This window comes from Nerophis ophidion, linkage group LG08, assembly GCF_033978795.1.
Source record: "Nerophis ophidion isolate RoL-2023_Sa linkage group LG08, RoL_Noph_v1.0, whole genome shotgun sequence".
Lineage (NCBI taxonomy): Eukaryota > Metazoa > Chordata > Actinopteri > Syngnathiformes > Syngnathidae > Nerophis > Nerophis ophidion.
Window position 1 is genome coordinate 33,943,057 of NC_084618.1, and position 16,734 is coordinate 33,959,790.

At 39.5% G+C, this 16,734-nt stretch overlaps 1 protein-coding gene across 1 annotated transcript in view; it reads left to right on the forward strand.

Moving 5' to 3' along the window:
- abcf1 (ATP-binding cassette, sub-family F (GCN20), member 1) overlaps positions 1–16,734 on the forward strand; it is a 63,240-nt gene that overhangs the window by 32,861 nt on the left and 13,645 nt on the right. Inside the window, exons 18-23 of the mRNA XM_061908339.1 lie at positions 65–239; positions 5,787–5,861; positions 9,454–9,524; positions 9,608–9,640; positions 15,764–15,932; positions 16,030–16,094. Of these exons, the coding sequence (XP_061764323.1) occupies positions 65–239; positions 5,787–5,861; positions 9,454–9,524; positions 9,608–9,640; positions 15,764–15,932; positions 16,030–16,094 (588 nt within the window). The remainder of the gene's footprint in view (positions 1–64; positions 240–5,786; positions 5,862–9,453; positions 9,525–9,607; positions 9,641–15,763; positions 15,933–16,029; positions 16,095–16,734) is intronic.

The following is a 16,734-nucleotide window of genomic DNA, read 5'->3' on the forward strand; positions in this document are numbered from 1 at the left end:
CTGAGCGTTTAGATTTGAGGAAGCCGACTCTCATCTCTGTCCTTTATTTGGACGATGCTCTTAGGAGAAGCAAACAAAAGAGGTTCTGACGAGAAAACAACAAAAAGGCAAGAAGAAGGGAGGTCAGGAAGAGGAGAGCCTGGAGGCCCCAGAGTTGCTCAAGAGGCCCAAGGAGTACACTGTCAAGTTCACCTTCCCCAACCCTCCGCCTCTTTCCCCACCAATTCTTGGCCTTCACAGTAAGAAAAGATCTGTTCTGTTGCATTTTTCAACTGGTATTTAGAAACTCTTGTGTGCTCAGAACACTAGTTACACCAGGGGCCTAATGTAACAAGGTTGCATACGCCCAAAAACCTGCTGTAAACCCTTTTTCTGGCATAGTTGAGATGTATCAAGACTGATGAAGTGGAAATGTGTGCTGCCTCACGCCAACTTCATAGCTATCGTAGATACTTTGGTGACACACAAAGGTGATGCTGGGTAACGGTCCACATAAAAAGTGCCAACTTGTACTCCTCAAACTGATCAATTAGAGAGATATGAACAATTACCCCTCCACCGCCTAAACCCGACACTTGGCCTCGGCAGGGAGACGAAGGGGGACAGTTGCAGCGACTATTTTTTCCAACGCTCATCTGCTTTTGCTATGTACATCTATCTATCTATCTGCTATTTCACTTTTTTCCTGATGCCTGACCATTTCTTTTTTTAGCCCCTGTGCTGTTCCCATAGCACACATGTTCAACCCTCTTTTTAATTGCTCTAAACAGGAGAAACGAGCATACCTGAGTCTTAATCGGGCGATGCATGCAGTACTCAGTCACATTGCTCCTTTAATATGATTTCTGCATTTATAAAGGGCGTGGCCTGGGTGTGCCAAGCCACACAGACATCTGGGATCAATTCCAAGTACGGTAGATTGCAATGTAACAAAAAAATGTGCTTGGATTTGTGCCTGCGAACAAGTTAGCACATCTGAATTTTTACTCGCTTACAATGTTTTCTGGATTTGAGCGTTTATTTATTTTAAATCCACACAATGCTTGTTACATGAGACCCCATGAGAGTCTAAAGTGCAGCTTGGAGGCGTTTAGTGGGTCCAAGCTCATGTTTTATTAGTCCACAGAATTTTTTAAAGGCCAAATTATATGCAGCAATCAGAACAGTTAGCTCAAACACAAAGCTGAGTTAAATATATTGAACTATGTAGCTTATGATGACTAATATTGAATTGCTTTTCGCATGTAACTAAGTAACCACCCTACATTCTTAATTGTTTATAATCTTTTCATTTTTTACATTACATTCAATTTAGATGTTATGCAAAAGTACATATGATCACAACGTGGTGTGATTATGTTAAGCCCTTTTTTTCTAATTTTGTCCATCCATCCATCCATTTCCCACCGCTTTTCCTGTTCGGGGCCATGGCGGGTTGGAGCCTATCTCAGCTGCATTCGGGCGGAAGGCGGTGTACACCCTGGACAAGTCGCCACCTCATCGCAGGGCCATCACAGATAGACGGACAATATTCACACTCACATTCACACACTAGGGCCAATTTAGTGTTGCCAATCAACCTATCCCCTGGAGCAGGGGTGCCCATTACGTCGATCGCGATCGACTGGTCGATCTCGGAGGGTGTGTCAGTCGATCTCAAGCCAGGCATTAAAAAATAGACATAAAAATGAGCAATCATTAATCATACCAATACTTCACTTTCGTCAGTTGTTTGACATTCTCGGTACCCGAGGATCTTGTGAGATGACGCTGGCTGCTGCGAGCTCATATTTAAGAAAAAAATCACTAACAGAGCGGACGCAGAGAAACACATTTTATTTCTAGAGACTCCTTACCTACTCTCAAAACTCTAAAGACCGACAGCACAGTTCCTGTCTTCACCATAAAAGACCTGTTTCATCCTGCCTGTGCTAACAAAATAAGAGTCTCAGAAAGCTAGTGTGCACAAGCTAGCAAGCTACGGAATTGGATGCCAATGTATTTCTCCCCGCCCTCAGCGACCGCTTTCTCACTTGCTTGCCCACCCGCACAGTCACTGACGTCACTCACCTGCTGCCAGACATTAAAGGGCCACACACATATGCTACTCTCATAACAAAGTGTTTAAAACGAGTATGCAAGTTGGACAATGAGATGCCAAATCCAACCACTTTCATGTGGTATTGACAGAAAGGAGGACTTTTTTTCCCCTCCATTTGAAAATGCGGACGTTATCAGCACTACTGTCTAATTCCAATGAATGCAAGTAATCAGCATCAAATACACAACTTATATTCTTGTCTTCATGAAAGAAAGGAATCTATGTGTGTTAAACATGCTTGTATTATCATTAAACACCATTAACTTGTTAACAAAAATGTCTCTTTCATAAATAAATAAATATAAATTATAAATAGGAATGAGGTAGATCTCCTCGACTTGGTCAATTGAAAAGTAGCTCGCCTGCAGAAAAAGTGTGAGCGCCCCTGCCCTGGAGCATGTCTTTGGAAGTATACAATTAAAAAGACAGTTAGTTGCATTTGGACATAAAATAAACAGCAAGCGGTAGTATAAGTGGGCGATACGGCTTTAAAATGATATGCAGAGTTCCCCTCGATTAACTTACTATGTTTCAGTGCATTGCAGTTTTTAAAGTTCAATTGAGTACAGTTAATGGTTGTAAAAAGAAATTGACATTTGAATACCCATTTAAATGTTCATGTTCAAATGAATTAGGTTTTTGTGTGTTTTAAGATCATTTGAATTGTTTTAAGTATGCGTGAAAGATGTGTGGAGGGTTTATAAAGACTTTAAATAATATAATTTAATATAATAGTCATTAAATAAATAGCGTCACCTACCACTGCGTAGGTGACGGGAAGGTCACCTACGCAGTGGTAGGTGACGCTATTTATTTAATGACTATTATATTAAATTATATTACTAGTTGCATTTGGACATAAAATAAACACCAAGCGGTAGTATAAGTGGGCGATACGGCTTTAAAATGATATGCAGAGTTCCCCTCGATTAACTTACTATGTTTTAGTGCATTGCAGTTTTTAAAGTTCAATTGAGTACAGTTAATGGTTATAAAAAGAAATGGACATTTGAATACCCATTTAAATCTTCATGTTCAAATGAATTTGGTTTTTGTGTGTTTTAAGATCATTTGAATTGTTATAAGTATGCGTGAAAGATGTGTGGAGGGTTTATAAAAACTTAAAATAATATAATAGTCATTAAATAAATAGCATCACCTACCACTGCGTAGGTGACCTTCCTGCCACGTAACACCCGCCTCCCCAACCTTACCAAGAAGGGTGCTTTTGTTGTAACTGACACAGACTGAATGTAAACACAATCCAGAAAGTGTGACTATAAATACAGATTACAATTATTTGTTTATTTAACAAAAATCTGAATCTTAAAACAGTGTGGCCCATATTGGCTGAAATGGTTTGTTATCACACTTTTTATTTGCGTGTGAATTTTTTCAACATATCTTTCAATAGTCGTAATGTAACGTATTTCAACAAGGGCAGAACTCAATCTGAAGGATGACTTGCATTACATACATAACATAAAGCATCATCAAGCAAAATGAGCAATGACGTCCATCTTTCGGGAAGGCACTGTGTACACGATATACAATATAATTTAAATTGATTTGTAAAGTAAATAGAGCTTTCAATACTGTCGCTATATTGGGATAATGCATGTTGTTGATACGTTCTAGCTGTGTCCTACAAATTTGACAGTGACGAGAAAACAAACGCCTCCTCAACCCAATGTAGCATTCTCGCTAGTGGCTAAGGTCCCTTCACAGTGCAAAGCCACTTCGAAGTTGACAATCATCGCCTCCATTGCGGCAAATAAACAATGTTTCTTACAAGTATCATGGCTGAAGGACAAGGAATTGCTAATCATGATATACTAAACAACGTAAGAGGATATGCTAACCGCAAGCTACAGCTCTTGTATGTTAACAAAAGGAGAGCAGATCAAAACAAATATTGACACTAAGGATACCAAGTATAACATCATTACATAGTTGACACTAAAGATCTAAATGTTTTCATTTTTGTTTTCGTTATCAAAGTCAGGAAATAAATCACAGGACAAAAGAGGCTTTTCAAGGACAAAAAAAAAAGGATTTAAATCTGAGCCATCAATCCATCCATTTTTTACCACTTGTCCCTCTTGGGTCTAGGGGGAGTACTGGAGCCTATCCGAGCTGCACTCGGGCGGAAAACAGATTACACTTCGGACATTCGCCACCTTATCGCACAAATAGACAACATTCACAAACTCGGGCCAACTTAGTGTTGCCAATCAGCCTATCCCCAGGTGCATGTCTTTGGAAGCCGGAGGAAGCCGTAGTACTCGCCGAAGGGAACCCAGGCAGTTACAGGGAGAACTAGCAACCTCCACACAGAAAGACCCTGAGCCTGGGGCTCGAACGCAGGACCTTCGTATAGTATGACACACACTAACCCCTGGTTCACCGTGCTGCCATTTAGAGCCAGTTGTAGGAAATAATTTATATATGTATTTGGTATTTTTACACCATCATCTTGTGTTTTTTTGTGAGTATGCCTGTGTTCAAAAGTTTAAGCCTTAAATGGTCTTGAAAATTTCAAGTGTCAATATCAGCATTAGAATAACCAATACTGTCACTACTTAGTCCGTACCCACATTTGTGGTATCGCCAAGAACCAATGTTAAGTATTCAAACAATAGATAAATAAGTGCTCATTAATTTTTAACAAAAGTGTTAATAGAACCATGTGACAACAGAAAGTAAGCAGATATTAGCAGTAAATTGATCAATAGATGATTAATAGTTGGTAGAAAAATTCTACATCTGGAAATTACACATTTGGTTACCGCATATGTCAGCAGACCAATTATGAACCTTTGTAACCACTTTTTAAAGGGTTATATTATCATTTAGATACCAAATAATATATTTTGATATACTATATATATATATATATATATATATATATATATATATATATATATATATATAATGGCTGGAGGTTGGAATATCTATCACAATATAGATTTTAAGCCATATCGCCCACCCCTACTTCGCATGTATTTTTCTCGACACGCATTGAATGTGGCACAATTATGCATTTTAGGCACAATGCAAGATATCATAAAATCAAAATCAGGAAAATGTTTAAATTAAACACTTGAGTACTCCGACAACAGCCGTCCTTTGAATATAATGGCCGTACATACGATTGACTTTCTACGGTGATGAGCAGGCAGGCAGAGAAGCGCCACTTCCACATAGTCAGTGCAGGGCGCTGTGACATGAAAATGTAAACAACGCGCACAAGTAAAATTTCACAGGAAACTACAACAAGGCAATGGAAGATCTGATGACTGCGGGCAGTCCGTGCATAGTCTTTGAGCACACACAATTATGTATAAATTTATGTGACAACCAACCCCAAAGAGAATATTGGGAACAATTGGTATGACTGTAATTGAATTGGTCTCTTGTTTACCAATCTTGTTATAAGGACAAAAATTGTGTGCAAATGGGGTCAGAATGCGTTATTGCTTGGTAGGATTTCTAATTTATTAAAATATGGACTGATTGTCTCAAAATAAGGATAAACAATAAACTGATAATTAAAAGCAAAACAGGTGACCTAACAAAAAGTACCCTTTTGGGTCCAAACCTTAAGCTTGGGAGAACTTATATTAGACTTGGCCTAATGCAAATGATCAAAAGCCTATATTTACTTTGTTTGTGTTTATTCCAGGTGTTGATTTCAGCTACGACAGTCAGAAGCATCTCTTCAAGAATGTAGACTTTGGAATTGACATGGAATCAAGAAGTAAGTTTGCAGAAGCTTGACAGAAACAGACACTGTTTATCTGTCTTTTCATCTGTTCACCAATGTATCTGGTCAGTTAGTATCTAAGGTTTTCATGCACACATCATGTGCATGAATGTTGTGTAGTTGTTGGGCCTTTTGTATTTGAACCATTCTTTTTGCAGTGTGGATTTCATAAAGAATGTTGAAACAGTGGTGTTATGTAGCCAGGGGCAACAATGAGTTCACTGTGGATACTAGTGGTCCAACAGTTTAAAGAGGTGTGTGCCTGTGTTGTTCCTGAACATCATATTGCAGTAGTTCTTAAACTGTTTTCACTAAGTACCACCTCAGAAAAAACCTTGCTCTCCAAGTACCACCATAATGACCAACATAAGAATACAGTAGCTTAGTAGGCCCAAGTATTTATTTAAAAGAAGGCAGAGGTTTTATGTAACATGTATATTTGATATTTCTGGTCACTGTAACATTTCACACAGTTCGAATAGTGACGCTGTGTTAGAAAATTGGAAAATAAAACACTCTACTTTAAGCAAGTGATTCTATGGCGTACTCCAAGTGATACACGTACCACAGTTTGAGAATCACTGGCCTAACCTATAACCTTTCATCTGAGGATAACAGTCATTCACATAATTGACCATAAGTGATACTGCTTTCATGTTGAAACTACCGAAAGTGTCTGATAATTGGTGTTGCCTTTTAAAGAATGGTGCCTGTTGACGTATGACTTTAGCGTTTAATGGTGGAGTTAGCCGTGTTGGCTCAGCGTCTCGTATGTGGAGTGACTGACACACAGTGGCTGTATACTGCGCTAATTAATAAAGACAAAGTGAAAAAGTGCAATGGTGTTTCCCCTTGGCCAGAAGCAAGGCATTATAATCATAGATATAACTACATGCGCTAGTGCAATGTTGCAGCAAAGCTAAGCGACGGATAAGAAGACAACAAAAAGTTAGCAAAACAAGCCGTATGGTTGAAACAAGGACACTAGCAATGTATTAATAGCACATGATTTGACATTGACAGTAAAGTAATCGGAAGGAAAATCAGTTTAGAATTAAGAACCATCCATCCATCCATCCATCTTCCTCCGCTCATCCGAGGTCGGGTCGCGGGGGCAGCAGCCTAAGCAGGGAAGCCCAGACTTCCCTCTCCCCAGCCACTTCGTCCGGCTCTTCCTGGGGGATACCGAGGCGTTCCCAGGCCAGCCGGGAGACATAGTCTTCCCAACGTGTCCTGGGTCTTCCCCATGGTCTCCTACCGGTTGGACGTGCCCTAATCACCTCCCTAGGGAGGCGTTCGGGTGGCATCCTGACCAGACGCCCGAACCACCTCATCTGGCTCCTCTCGATGTGGAGGAGCAGCGGCTTTACTTTGAGCTCCTCCCGAATGGCAGAGCTTCTCACGCTATCTCTAAGGGAGAGCCCTGCCACACGGCGGAGGAAACTCATTTCGGCCGCTTGTACCCCTGATCTTGCCCTTTCGGTCACGACCCAAAGCTTATTACCATAGGTGAGGATGGGAACGTAGATCGACCGGTAAATTGAGAGCTTTGCCTTAAGGCTCAGCTCCTTGTTCACCACAACGGATCGATACAGCATCCGCATTACTGAAGACGCCGCGCCAATCCGTCTGTCGATTTTGCGATCCACTCTTCCCTCACTCGTGAACAAGACTCTGAGGTACTTCAACTCCTCCACTTGGGGCAGGGTCTCCTCCCTAACCGGAGATGGCACTCCACCCTTTTCCGACTGAGAACCATGGACTCGGACTTGGGGGTGCTGATTCTCATCCCGGTCGCTTCACACTCTGCTGCAAACCGATCCAGTGAGAGCTGAAGATCCCGGCCAGATGAAGCCATCAGGACCACATCATCTGCAAATAGCAGAAACCTAATCCTGCGGCCACCAAACCGGAACCCCTCAACGCCTTGACTGCGCCTAGAAATTCTGTCCATAAAAGTTATGAACAGAATTGGTGACAAAGGACAGCCTTGGCGGAGTCCAATTCTCACTGGAAACGTGTCCGACTTACTGCCGGCAATGCGGACCAAGCTCTGACACTGATCATACAGGGAGCGAACCGCCACAATCAGACAATCCGATACCCCATACTCTCTGAGCACTCCCCACACGGTCGAATCCCTTCTCCAAGTCCCCAAAGCACATGTAGACTGGTTGGGCAAACTCCAATGCACCCTCAAGGATCCTGCCGAGAGTATAGAGCTGGTCCACAGTTCCACGACCAGGACAAAAACCACACTGTTCCTCCTGAATCGAGGTTCGACTATCCGGCGTAGCCTCCTGTCCAGCACACCTGGATAGACCTTACCGGGAAGGCTGAGGAGTGTGATCGCAAGATAGTTGGAACACACCCTCCGGTTCCCCTTCTTAAAGAGAAAAACCACCACCCCGGTCTGCCAATCCAGAGGTACCGCCCCCGATGTCCACGCGATGCTGCAGAGTCTTGTCAACCAAGACAGTCCCACATCATCCAGAGCCTTAAGGAACTCCGGGCGGATCTCAACCACCCCTTGCCTCCGAGGAGCTTTTTAACTACCTCGGCAACCTCAGCCCCAGAAATGGGAGAGCCCACCACAGATTTCCCAGGCACTGCTTCCTCATAGGAAGACGTGATGGTGGGATTGAGGAGGTCTTAGAAGTATTCTTTCCACCGATCCACAACATCCGCAGTCGAGGTCAGCAGAACACCATTCGCACCATACACGGTCTTGACAGGGCACTGCTTCCCCTTCCTGAGTTAATTATGATAAGAACATTATGATTTTTTTTTAATATTAACTCATTTTCTTCCACCGCCTTAAATGGGAAAGTAAAGATGGCCGCTTTGTAGACACGTCACTAATGTCAGCTGTTTTCCACCCATCCATTTTCTACCGCTTGCCTCTCTTAGTCACATTCACCCTTTTACTAATCTCAAATACCAACTGGCTAAACTGATTCCTGAGCACTCTGGTGGAGAGTTACAATGCCATCTATTGTAGAAAGTTGGAATGACAGGCTGCAATCAGACAGTTTGTCTATTGTGTTTAAAAGTGAGATAATGGGTAATTGTGGCAATTCAAATGTTTCCTTAGTGGACCGCCACTGATAAAATAACATTTATTGCACATGGTTGCAAATGATGAATTAATTTACATTTCTGACCACATCCTCTAGCTATCTGTACTGTTGTATCATCTAAGTTGTGTACGTGTGAAGGCGATCCCTACGTGTGTATTTGTTTATATGTAAGTACGGTAAGCACAATTTGAATATGCAGAGTTTTCTGATTGGAGTCACATTAACGTGGACATGTATACACGTCAACCACTGTATATTGTCATTTTGTAGTTTTTGTATATTTTATGAACACAAGAATGTATCATATTCTTATCAGAATGAAAGTCAATATAGTCAGTGTGTTCATGCAAAGATGGCCAATAATTTGAATAACACACTTCAGCATGTATCATATTTATGATCAGGGCCAGTACAACCCAATTACCGCATCACTGTTCTTGCATCATTAAAACTTTTCCCCCTATGTTGCATCCACTGTTCACTGTCTCCATTTATTTTTTCCCCAGTTTGTATAGTCGGACCAAATGGTGTTGGGAAGAGTACTCTACTGTTACTGCTTACTGGTAAACTAACTCCTGTACGTATGTCCGATTTGATAAGTTCAATTATGTTATCTGTACATTACCACCTTGAGTGATTTTATTTTTTATTTTTTTCCAGACTAAAGGTGAGATGAGGAAGAATCACCGTTTGGTAAGCAAAGACCAATTTTTGTTCAATCTTACACCCATTTATTCGGAACAGCATGTGCATACACCTATCTTTGTAATGTAATTACTTTTCACTTACATTTGGTTTGCACGTGCATTTAATAGGCTGATAATCAATAGAAACACGTGTACAGGTACATGTGCTAAGATGCTGTTGCGTAAATAACAAAATATTATTCATTGTAGATAATGTAATCAAAGAACAATGTTTTATGGACCTGTTCTACATGAAAAGTATCTTTAAATTACTTCTGTTGTGACCTGGCACTTAGATTAAAAAAAATGTTGAATAAAATGAAAAGTTAATAATTTTTTTACTTAAGCTCTAAAGAAAATGCTTGTGTAAAAGGTATTAATTACTGTATATATACAAATAATATATAGCTATTGTCAATAGATATAGATAGACAGCTATATAGGTAGGTAGATAAAAATATATACATTTAAAATTAGAATGTTGTGCATAAATAGATATATGTATTGATAGTTATAGATATATGTATAGATAGTTGCAGATAGATCAAATTGAATTTACAATTTAATATTTATCGTAAGAGAAACACTGATAAAGATTTTAAAATGTGTGATCAATTAATATGCTATCACCAAATATGTCTTAGGGCAGTGTTTCTCAAAGGGGAACTGCACTTTTTTTTAGAATGTTGCTTATCTTTCCCAATTATAATGAGAGACAAGAACACTTAAGTCGTGTTTTTTAGGATTCTACATTTGACAAACACTTGCAAGATGAGGCTAATGGAGTCACTGTTGTAGCCTTCAAAGTCCTCTAAAAAACGTCAAAACTTTCCATCAATGTTTTGTATACACACACTGCAAGTATATTTATAGTGTAGTAACTGACACATTAGTAACAATATGTAATATGTACAATATTTTCTGTATTTAGTAATTTTTAGCTGTATCGGAACTTCTTTCCTTAGCGCATTTATTTCCGTTTCCACAGCAACGCACTTCCGACTTCTGGCAACAAATGTGTGCTCCTACTTCTGAAAACAAACGTGTGTCGTAATCATGGCAGACTCTGTAATAGACAACAAGACGACTGTTTTTGAACAAATGAGTTCAAAATATCTCTATTAAGCTGAATATACGTAAGATAAACTACTGGTTATACAGGGGAGCAAAAAACCGGAGGGTGAAATTTTGGAACAGAAAGAAGCCAAGACAGTAGGGCTGCGAATCTTTGGGTGTCCCACGATTCGATTCAATATCGATTCTTGGGGGTCGCGATTCGATTATGTATCGATTATTTTTCGATTCAACGCCATTCTCGATTCAAAAACGATATTTTTCCGATTCAAAACGATTCTGTATTCATTCAATACATGGGATTTCAGCAGGATCTACTGACATACTAGCAGAGTAGTAGATTTTTTTTTAAAAGATTTTATAATTGTAAAGGGCAATGTTTTCTCAACTGATTACAATAATGTAAATTTGTTAACTATTAAACGAACCAAAAATACGACTTATTTTATCTTTGTGAAAACATCGAACACAGTGTGTTGTCAAGCTTATGAGATGCGATGCAAGTGTAAGCCACTGTGACTATTGTTCCTTTTTTTTAAATGTCTAATGATAATGTAAATGAGGGATTTTTAATCACTGCTATGCTGAAATTATAACTAATATTGATACTGTTGTTGATAATATTCAATTTTGTTTCACTACTTTTGGTTTGTTCTGTGTCGTGTTTGTGTCTCCTTTCAATTGCTCTGTTTATTGCAGTTCTGAGCGTTGCTGGGCCAGGTTTGGTTTTGGAATTGGATTGCATTGTTATGATATTGCTGTGTATTGTTTTGTTGGATTGATAAATAAAAAAATTTTTTTTTTTTAAATGAGAATCGACTGTGAATCGCACAATGTGAGAATCGCAATACGTATTCGAATCGATTTTTCCCCACACTCCCACACGACAGTCTGCAAATGTGGAACTTAGAACCAATCTATGTTGAAAAAAAATTTAATTCTTACCCAAAATCAACTTCCCAGACAGCTTGACCAAACAAACTATCCATCGAGTGAGTCACTATAATATTGATCATCACGCACATCATGCTTGTTATTACAACAACATATACTGTTGAGCTCTGCACACATAAAACATGGAATGTGGGCTAATACTGTACAGATACTGTAATATTATCATTTTTGTGTCTCAATCAGTACAGATTAGTGTCCTATCGCATTACTAACTTAAAAGCCATGCAGCTGCTGACGCAGAAGCTGGCTTACGGCTATGCAGTCGCAAGGCGATACGTTATTACGCTAGCAAACAGTTCCTCAGTGTTCATTCTTTCTATTGTTGGCGGTTTTTGGATGCATTTTTAAAGTGATTCAGAGACTGAATGAAATGGTCCCATGAGCTGCATTTTTAGCCACCTAGGACAAGCCGATTGTTACATACTTGAATGCAATTTGAGCGATAGGCAAAATTCCAAAAAATGCAGTTCCCTTTTAACCACAGGGCCCATTGTTGGGCCGGGAGCGCCCCCTAGAAGGCCGCCAAAGACTATCGGGTGTTACTCAGCTGTGGTCCTTATGTTGTTGTTGTAATACGCTTTTCCACCACTTGTGGCAGTAATGAAAATATCACACAAACAGAAGAAGTTTGGAGCTAAAAGGCCTACGGAAATGAGATTATCTTATTTAAACGGGGATAGCAGGTCCATTGTATGTGTCATACTTGATCATTTTGCGATTTTGCCATATCTTTGCTGAAAGGATTTAGTAGAGAACATCGACGATAAAGTTCGCAACTTTTGGTCGTTAATAAAAAAGCCTTGCCTGTACCGGAAGTAGCAGACGATGTGCGCGTGACATCACCGGTGTGAGGGCTCCAAACTTCCTCACATTGTTTATAATCATAGCCACCAGCAGCGAGAGCGAGTCCGACCGAGAAAGCGACAATTTCCCCATTAATTTGAGCGAGGATGAAAGATTCGTGGATGAGGAAAGTTAGAGTGAAGCACTATAAAAAAAATTAAAAAGGCGACGGCTCCAGGCGGCGGCAGTGGGAGCGATTCAGATGTTATTACACATTTACTAGGATAATTCTGTAAAATACCTTACCTGCTTATTGTGTTAGTAGTGTTTTAGTGAGATTATAAAGTCATACCTGAAAGTCGGAGGGCTGCGGTGAACGCCAGTGTCTCTGAGAGAAGCCAATGGAGGAGCCAAGATCACAGCTGCCTTTTTGACAGCTGCAAGAGGTCGCATAACCAGCTGAAGTCTCCGGTAAGAGCCGACTTAATATCACAATTGGGTGACATGTGATAGAGAAACATGTTCGCTTGACCGCTCTGTGTTAAAGCTTCACAACAAACAAAGAAACACCGGCTGTGTTTCGGTTGCTAAAGGCAGCTGCAATCCACTGCTTTCCACCAACAGCATTGTTCTTTATAGTCTCCATTATTAATTGAACAAATTGCAAAAGACTCCGCAACGCAGATGTCCAAAATACTGTGTAATTATGCGATTAAAAGAGACTACCTTTAGGCGTGAGTGGTGCTGGGCTAAAATGTCCGTTCTAACCAATAACGTCATAAGCACTCGTCAACATAAGCGTCATCATTCCGCGACGTTTTCAACGGGATACCTTGCGTAAAATTTAAAATTGCAATTTAGTAAACTAAACTCGCCGTATTGGCATGTGTTGCAATGTTAAAGGGGAACATTATTATTCAAAAGGGTTAAAAACAATAAAAATCAGTTCCCAGTGGCTTGTTGTATTTTTTGAAATTTTTTTTCGAAATTTTACCGGTCCCCGAATAACCCTAAAAAATGCTTTAAAGTGCTTTATTTTCGCTATTTGCGATGCGACTATCCATTTCCCTGACGTCATACAGTGCTGCCAATGTAAACAAACAATGGTAAATAGCACAGCAAGATATAGCGACATTAGCTCGGATTCAGACTCAGATTTCAGCGGCTTAAGCGATTCAACAGATTACGCATGTATTGAAACGGATGGTTGGAGTATGAAAGTATTAAAGAAGAAACTGAAGCTATTGAGCGAATAGCTATTGACGCTATTCATAGCCATAGCATGGCCGAATAGCTGCGTTAGCATCGCCGGTAAAATGTGCGAACCAAACGATCAGGACTTTCGCATCTCGTGACACTGGAGCAACTTAAATGCTTCGATTGGTAAGTGTTTTTTTTGCATTAAATGTGGGTGGAAGGAAACTTAATATAGTTGCAAATGCATCTGCAGGTTATCCATACATCTCTGTGCCATGTCTGCTTTAGCACCGCCGGTAAATAGCATGTTAGCATCGATTAGTGTAGCATGTTAGCATCGATTAGCTGGCAGTCAACATCAACAAAACTCACCTTTGTGAATTTGTTGACTTTATAGTTGCAAATGTATCTGCAGGTTATCCATACATCTCTGTGCCATGTCTGCTTTAGCACCGCCGGTAAATAGCATGTTAGCGTCGATTAGCGTAGCAGTCACTCCGCAACCAAATATGTCTGATTAGCACATAAGTCAACATCAACAAAACTCACCTTTTTGATTTCGTTGAATTTATCGTTGCAAATGCATCTGCAGGTTATCCATACATTTCTGTGTCATGTCTGGCATCGCCGGTAAAATGTGGAGACACTCTGGCACATTCAATTGGGGTCTGGCGGCAGACACTTTCGCATCTTCGAGCCGGTGGTGCAACTTGAATCCCTCCCTGTTATTGTTGTTACACCCTCCGACAAGACACAAACGAGGCATGATGTCTCCAAAGTTCCAAAAATAGTCGAAAAAACGAAAAATAACAGAGCTGAGACCCGGTGTTTGTAATGTGTTGAAAATGAAAATGGCGGCTTTATTACCTCGGAGACGTCAAGTTCTGACGTCATCGCAAAAAGAGCGATGAACAGAAAGGCGTTTAATTCGCCAATTTAGAGTTCGGAATACCCATTTAGAGTTCGGAAATTGGTAAAAAAAATATATGATCTTTTTTCTGCACATCAAGGTATATATTGACGCTTACATAGGTCTGGTGATAATGTTCCCCTTTAAGATTTCATCTCTGATATATAAACAGACTGCATGTCGGTAGTAGTGGGTTTCAGTAGGCCTTAAAGTAATTGAGAACTTTCCAAAGTGCAACAACTATGCCTAAAATGGTAAAGCTGTATTTACATTTGCACTTAAATTGTATTGACAGTTTGATTAAGAAACATTTATATTATTATTAAATTAGAATGTATATATTTTAGTATTGCATAATTGTATTTATGTTTTTCAACAGTTTTGAGTCCCTTCTTATGCAGTATATTTGATTAGTATTTATTTTTGTACTGCGATGAGGTGGCGACTTTTCCACGGTGTACCCCGCCTTCCGCCCGATTGTAGCTGAGATAGGCACCAGCGCCCCCCGCGACCCCAAAGGGGAATAAGCGGTAGGAAATGGATGGATGGATTTATTTTTGTAATCAGCCTGACTCAAGCCTTTGTAATAATCTTTGTATTGTAACCAGTTATTTTATATCTTTTGTCAAAGTTTATTCTGTTGAACTATAAGTCGGTTGGTTATTATTACTGAATATGATCCACTTATTTTAGTGTCAATATTTGAGTGGACTCTGGGCCCCTCTGTAGTGGAAAGGTTAATAACCCTTGTGATAGGGTACTTGACTAAGCAATATTTAGATTTAACTTGTTTAATGGCAAAAATTCTGGTCGATGAGCAGTGGTAGGAAATACGCTCTTACATAGTAAGAGGGTTACTTTTTCTAATAACGAGTAATGTAATAATATTTACATTTGTTACAACACCGTTACCTATATATTTTATGTAATGTGGTACACTACTTTTGAAGCACAGAAAGTTAATTTTTGGAATTACCTTGCAAAAACCACCATCACACTCCAAATAAACTTGATATCATGTATGAAGAGGCAGTAATACACACCACATTTAACACACAGCAGCAACACTACTACTTGTAGTAATGCATAAAATTAAATCTTGTGATAACCATGTAATCCTACAATACCCTGTTTGTGGACAAGTAAAGACATATCCAGCGAAATACATTGAGTAAAGCTGTAATTTTCCACTGTGGTCTTTTTTTCCTGCAGAAAGTGGGCTTCTTCAACCAACAATATGCAGATCAGTTGAACATGGAGGAGAATCCCACTGAGTACCTAATGAGAAACTTTAACCTTCCCTACCAAGATAGCAGGAAGTGTCTGGGACGCTTTGGTCTGGAGAGCCACGCACACACCATTCAGATCTCCAAACTCTCCGGTGTGAACGTGCAACCAAATTTATGTTGTACATATGATAATAAAGAATTGATTGATTATAAAATGTTTTAATACATGTACGTCATGTCTTCAAATAGGTGGTCAAAAAGCTAGAGTGGTGTTTGCTGAACTTTCCTGCCGCCAGCCAGATGTACTGATTCTGGTAAGATACAGAGTAAACATGATATTTAACATATAACATTATTGACATACAGTAATATGTCAATAATGTTATATGAAATATTAATGTGTGTCACATAACATACTTTTAGCATGTACATTAGTGACACTTCAGCAACTATTTTAGTGAATCTCACCATTGTTTCCTATACATTTATTAATTTGTGGCGGGCCACCACAACTACATTTGGAATAAACACATAATGGGGCAGTCTTTAAATGTAGCTTGTTGTTACAACTCTGTACAGTAAATGATATTATGCATTGAACTGTAGCTAACCATTTGCCAGAGCATAAGAAGACGGCAGAAGGGATCAGTGTGGCCAACGTAGCGACTTTATCGCTACATTTAGTGAGTAATCAGATGACTCTTATTTCTAAAAAAAAAAAAAGCAACTTGTGACAAATCTAGTAATGACTTTTGAAAACATAGCAGTCAGTGCTACAATGGGCCCCCCATATGAAAAGCATCTGTATTGTTGGTGACTAAAAACAAAGAGAAAGTTGAAATGTAGTTTTCAACAAATTAGCTTTTTTATTCACCTTTTCTCCTACCTTATTTCTCTCTCCTTCAGCATCTGTTTTATTTATATTTATATATATATATATATATATATATATAT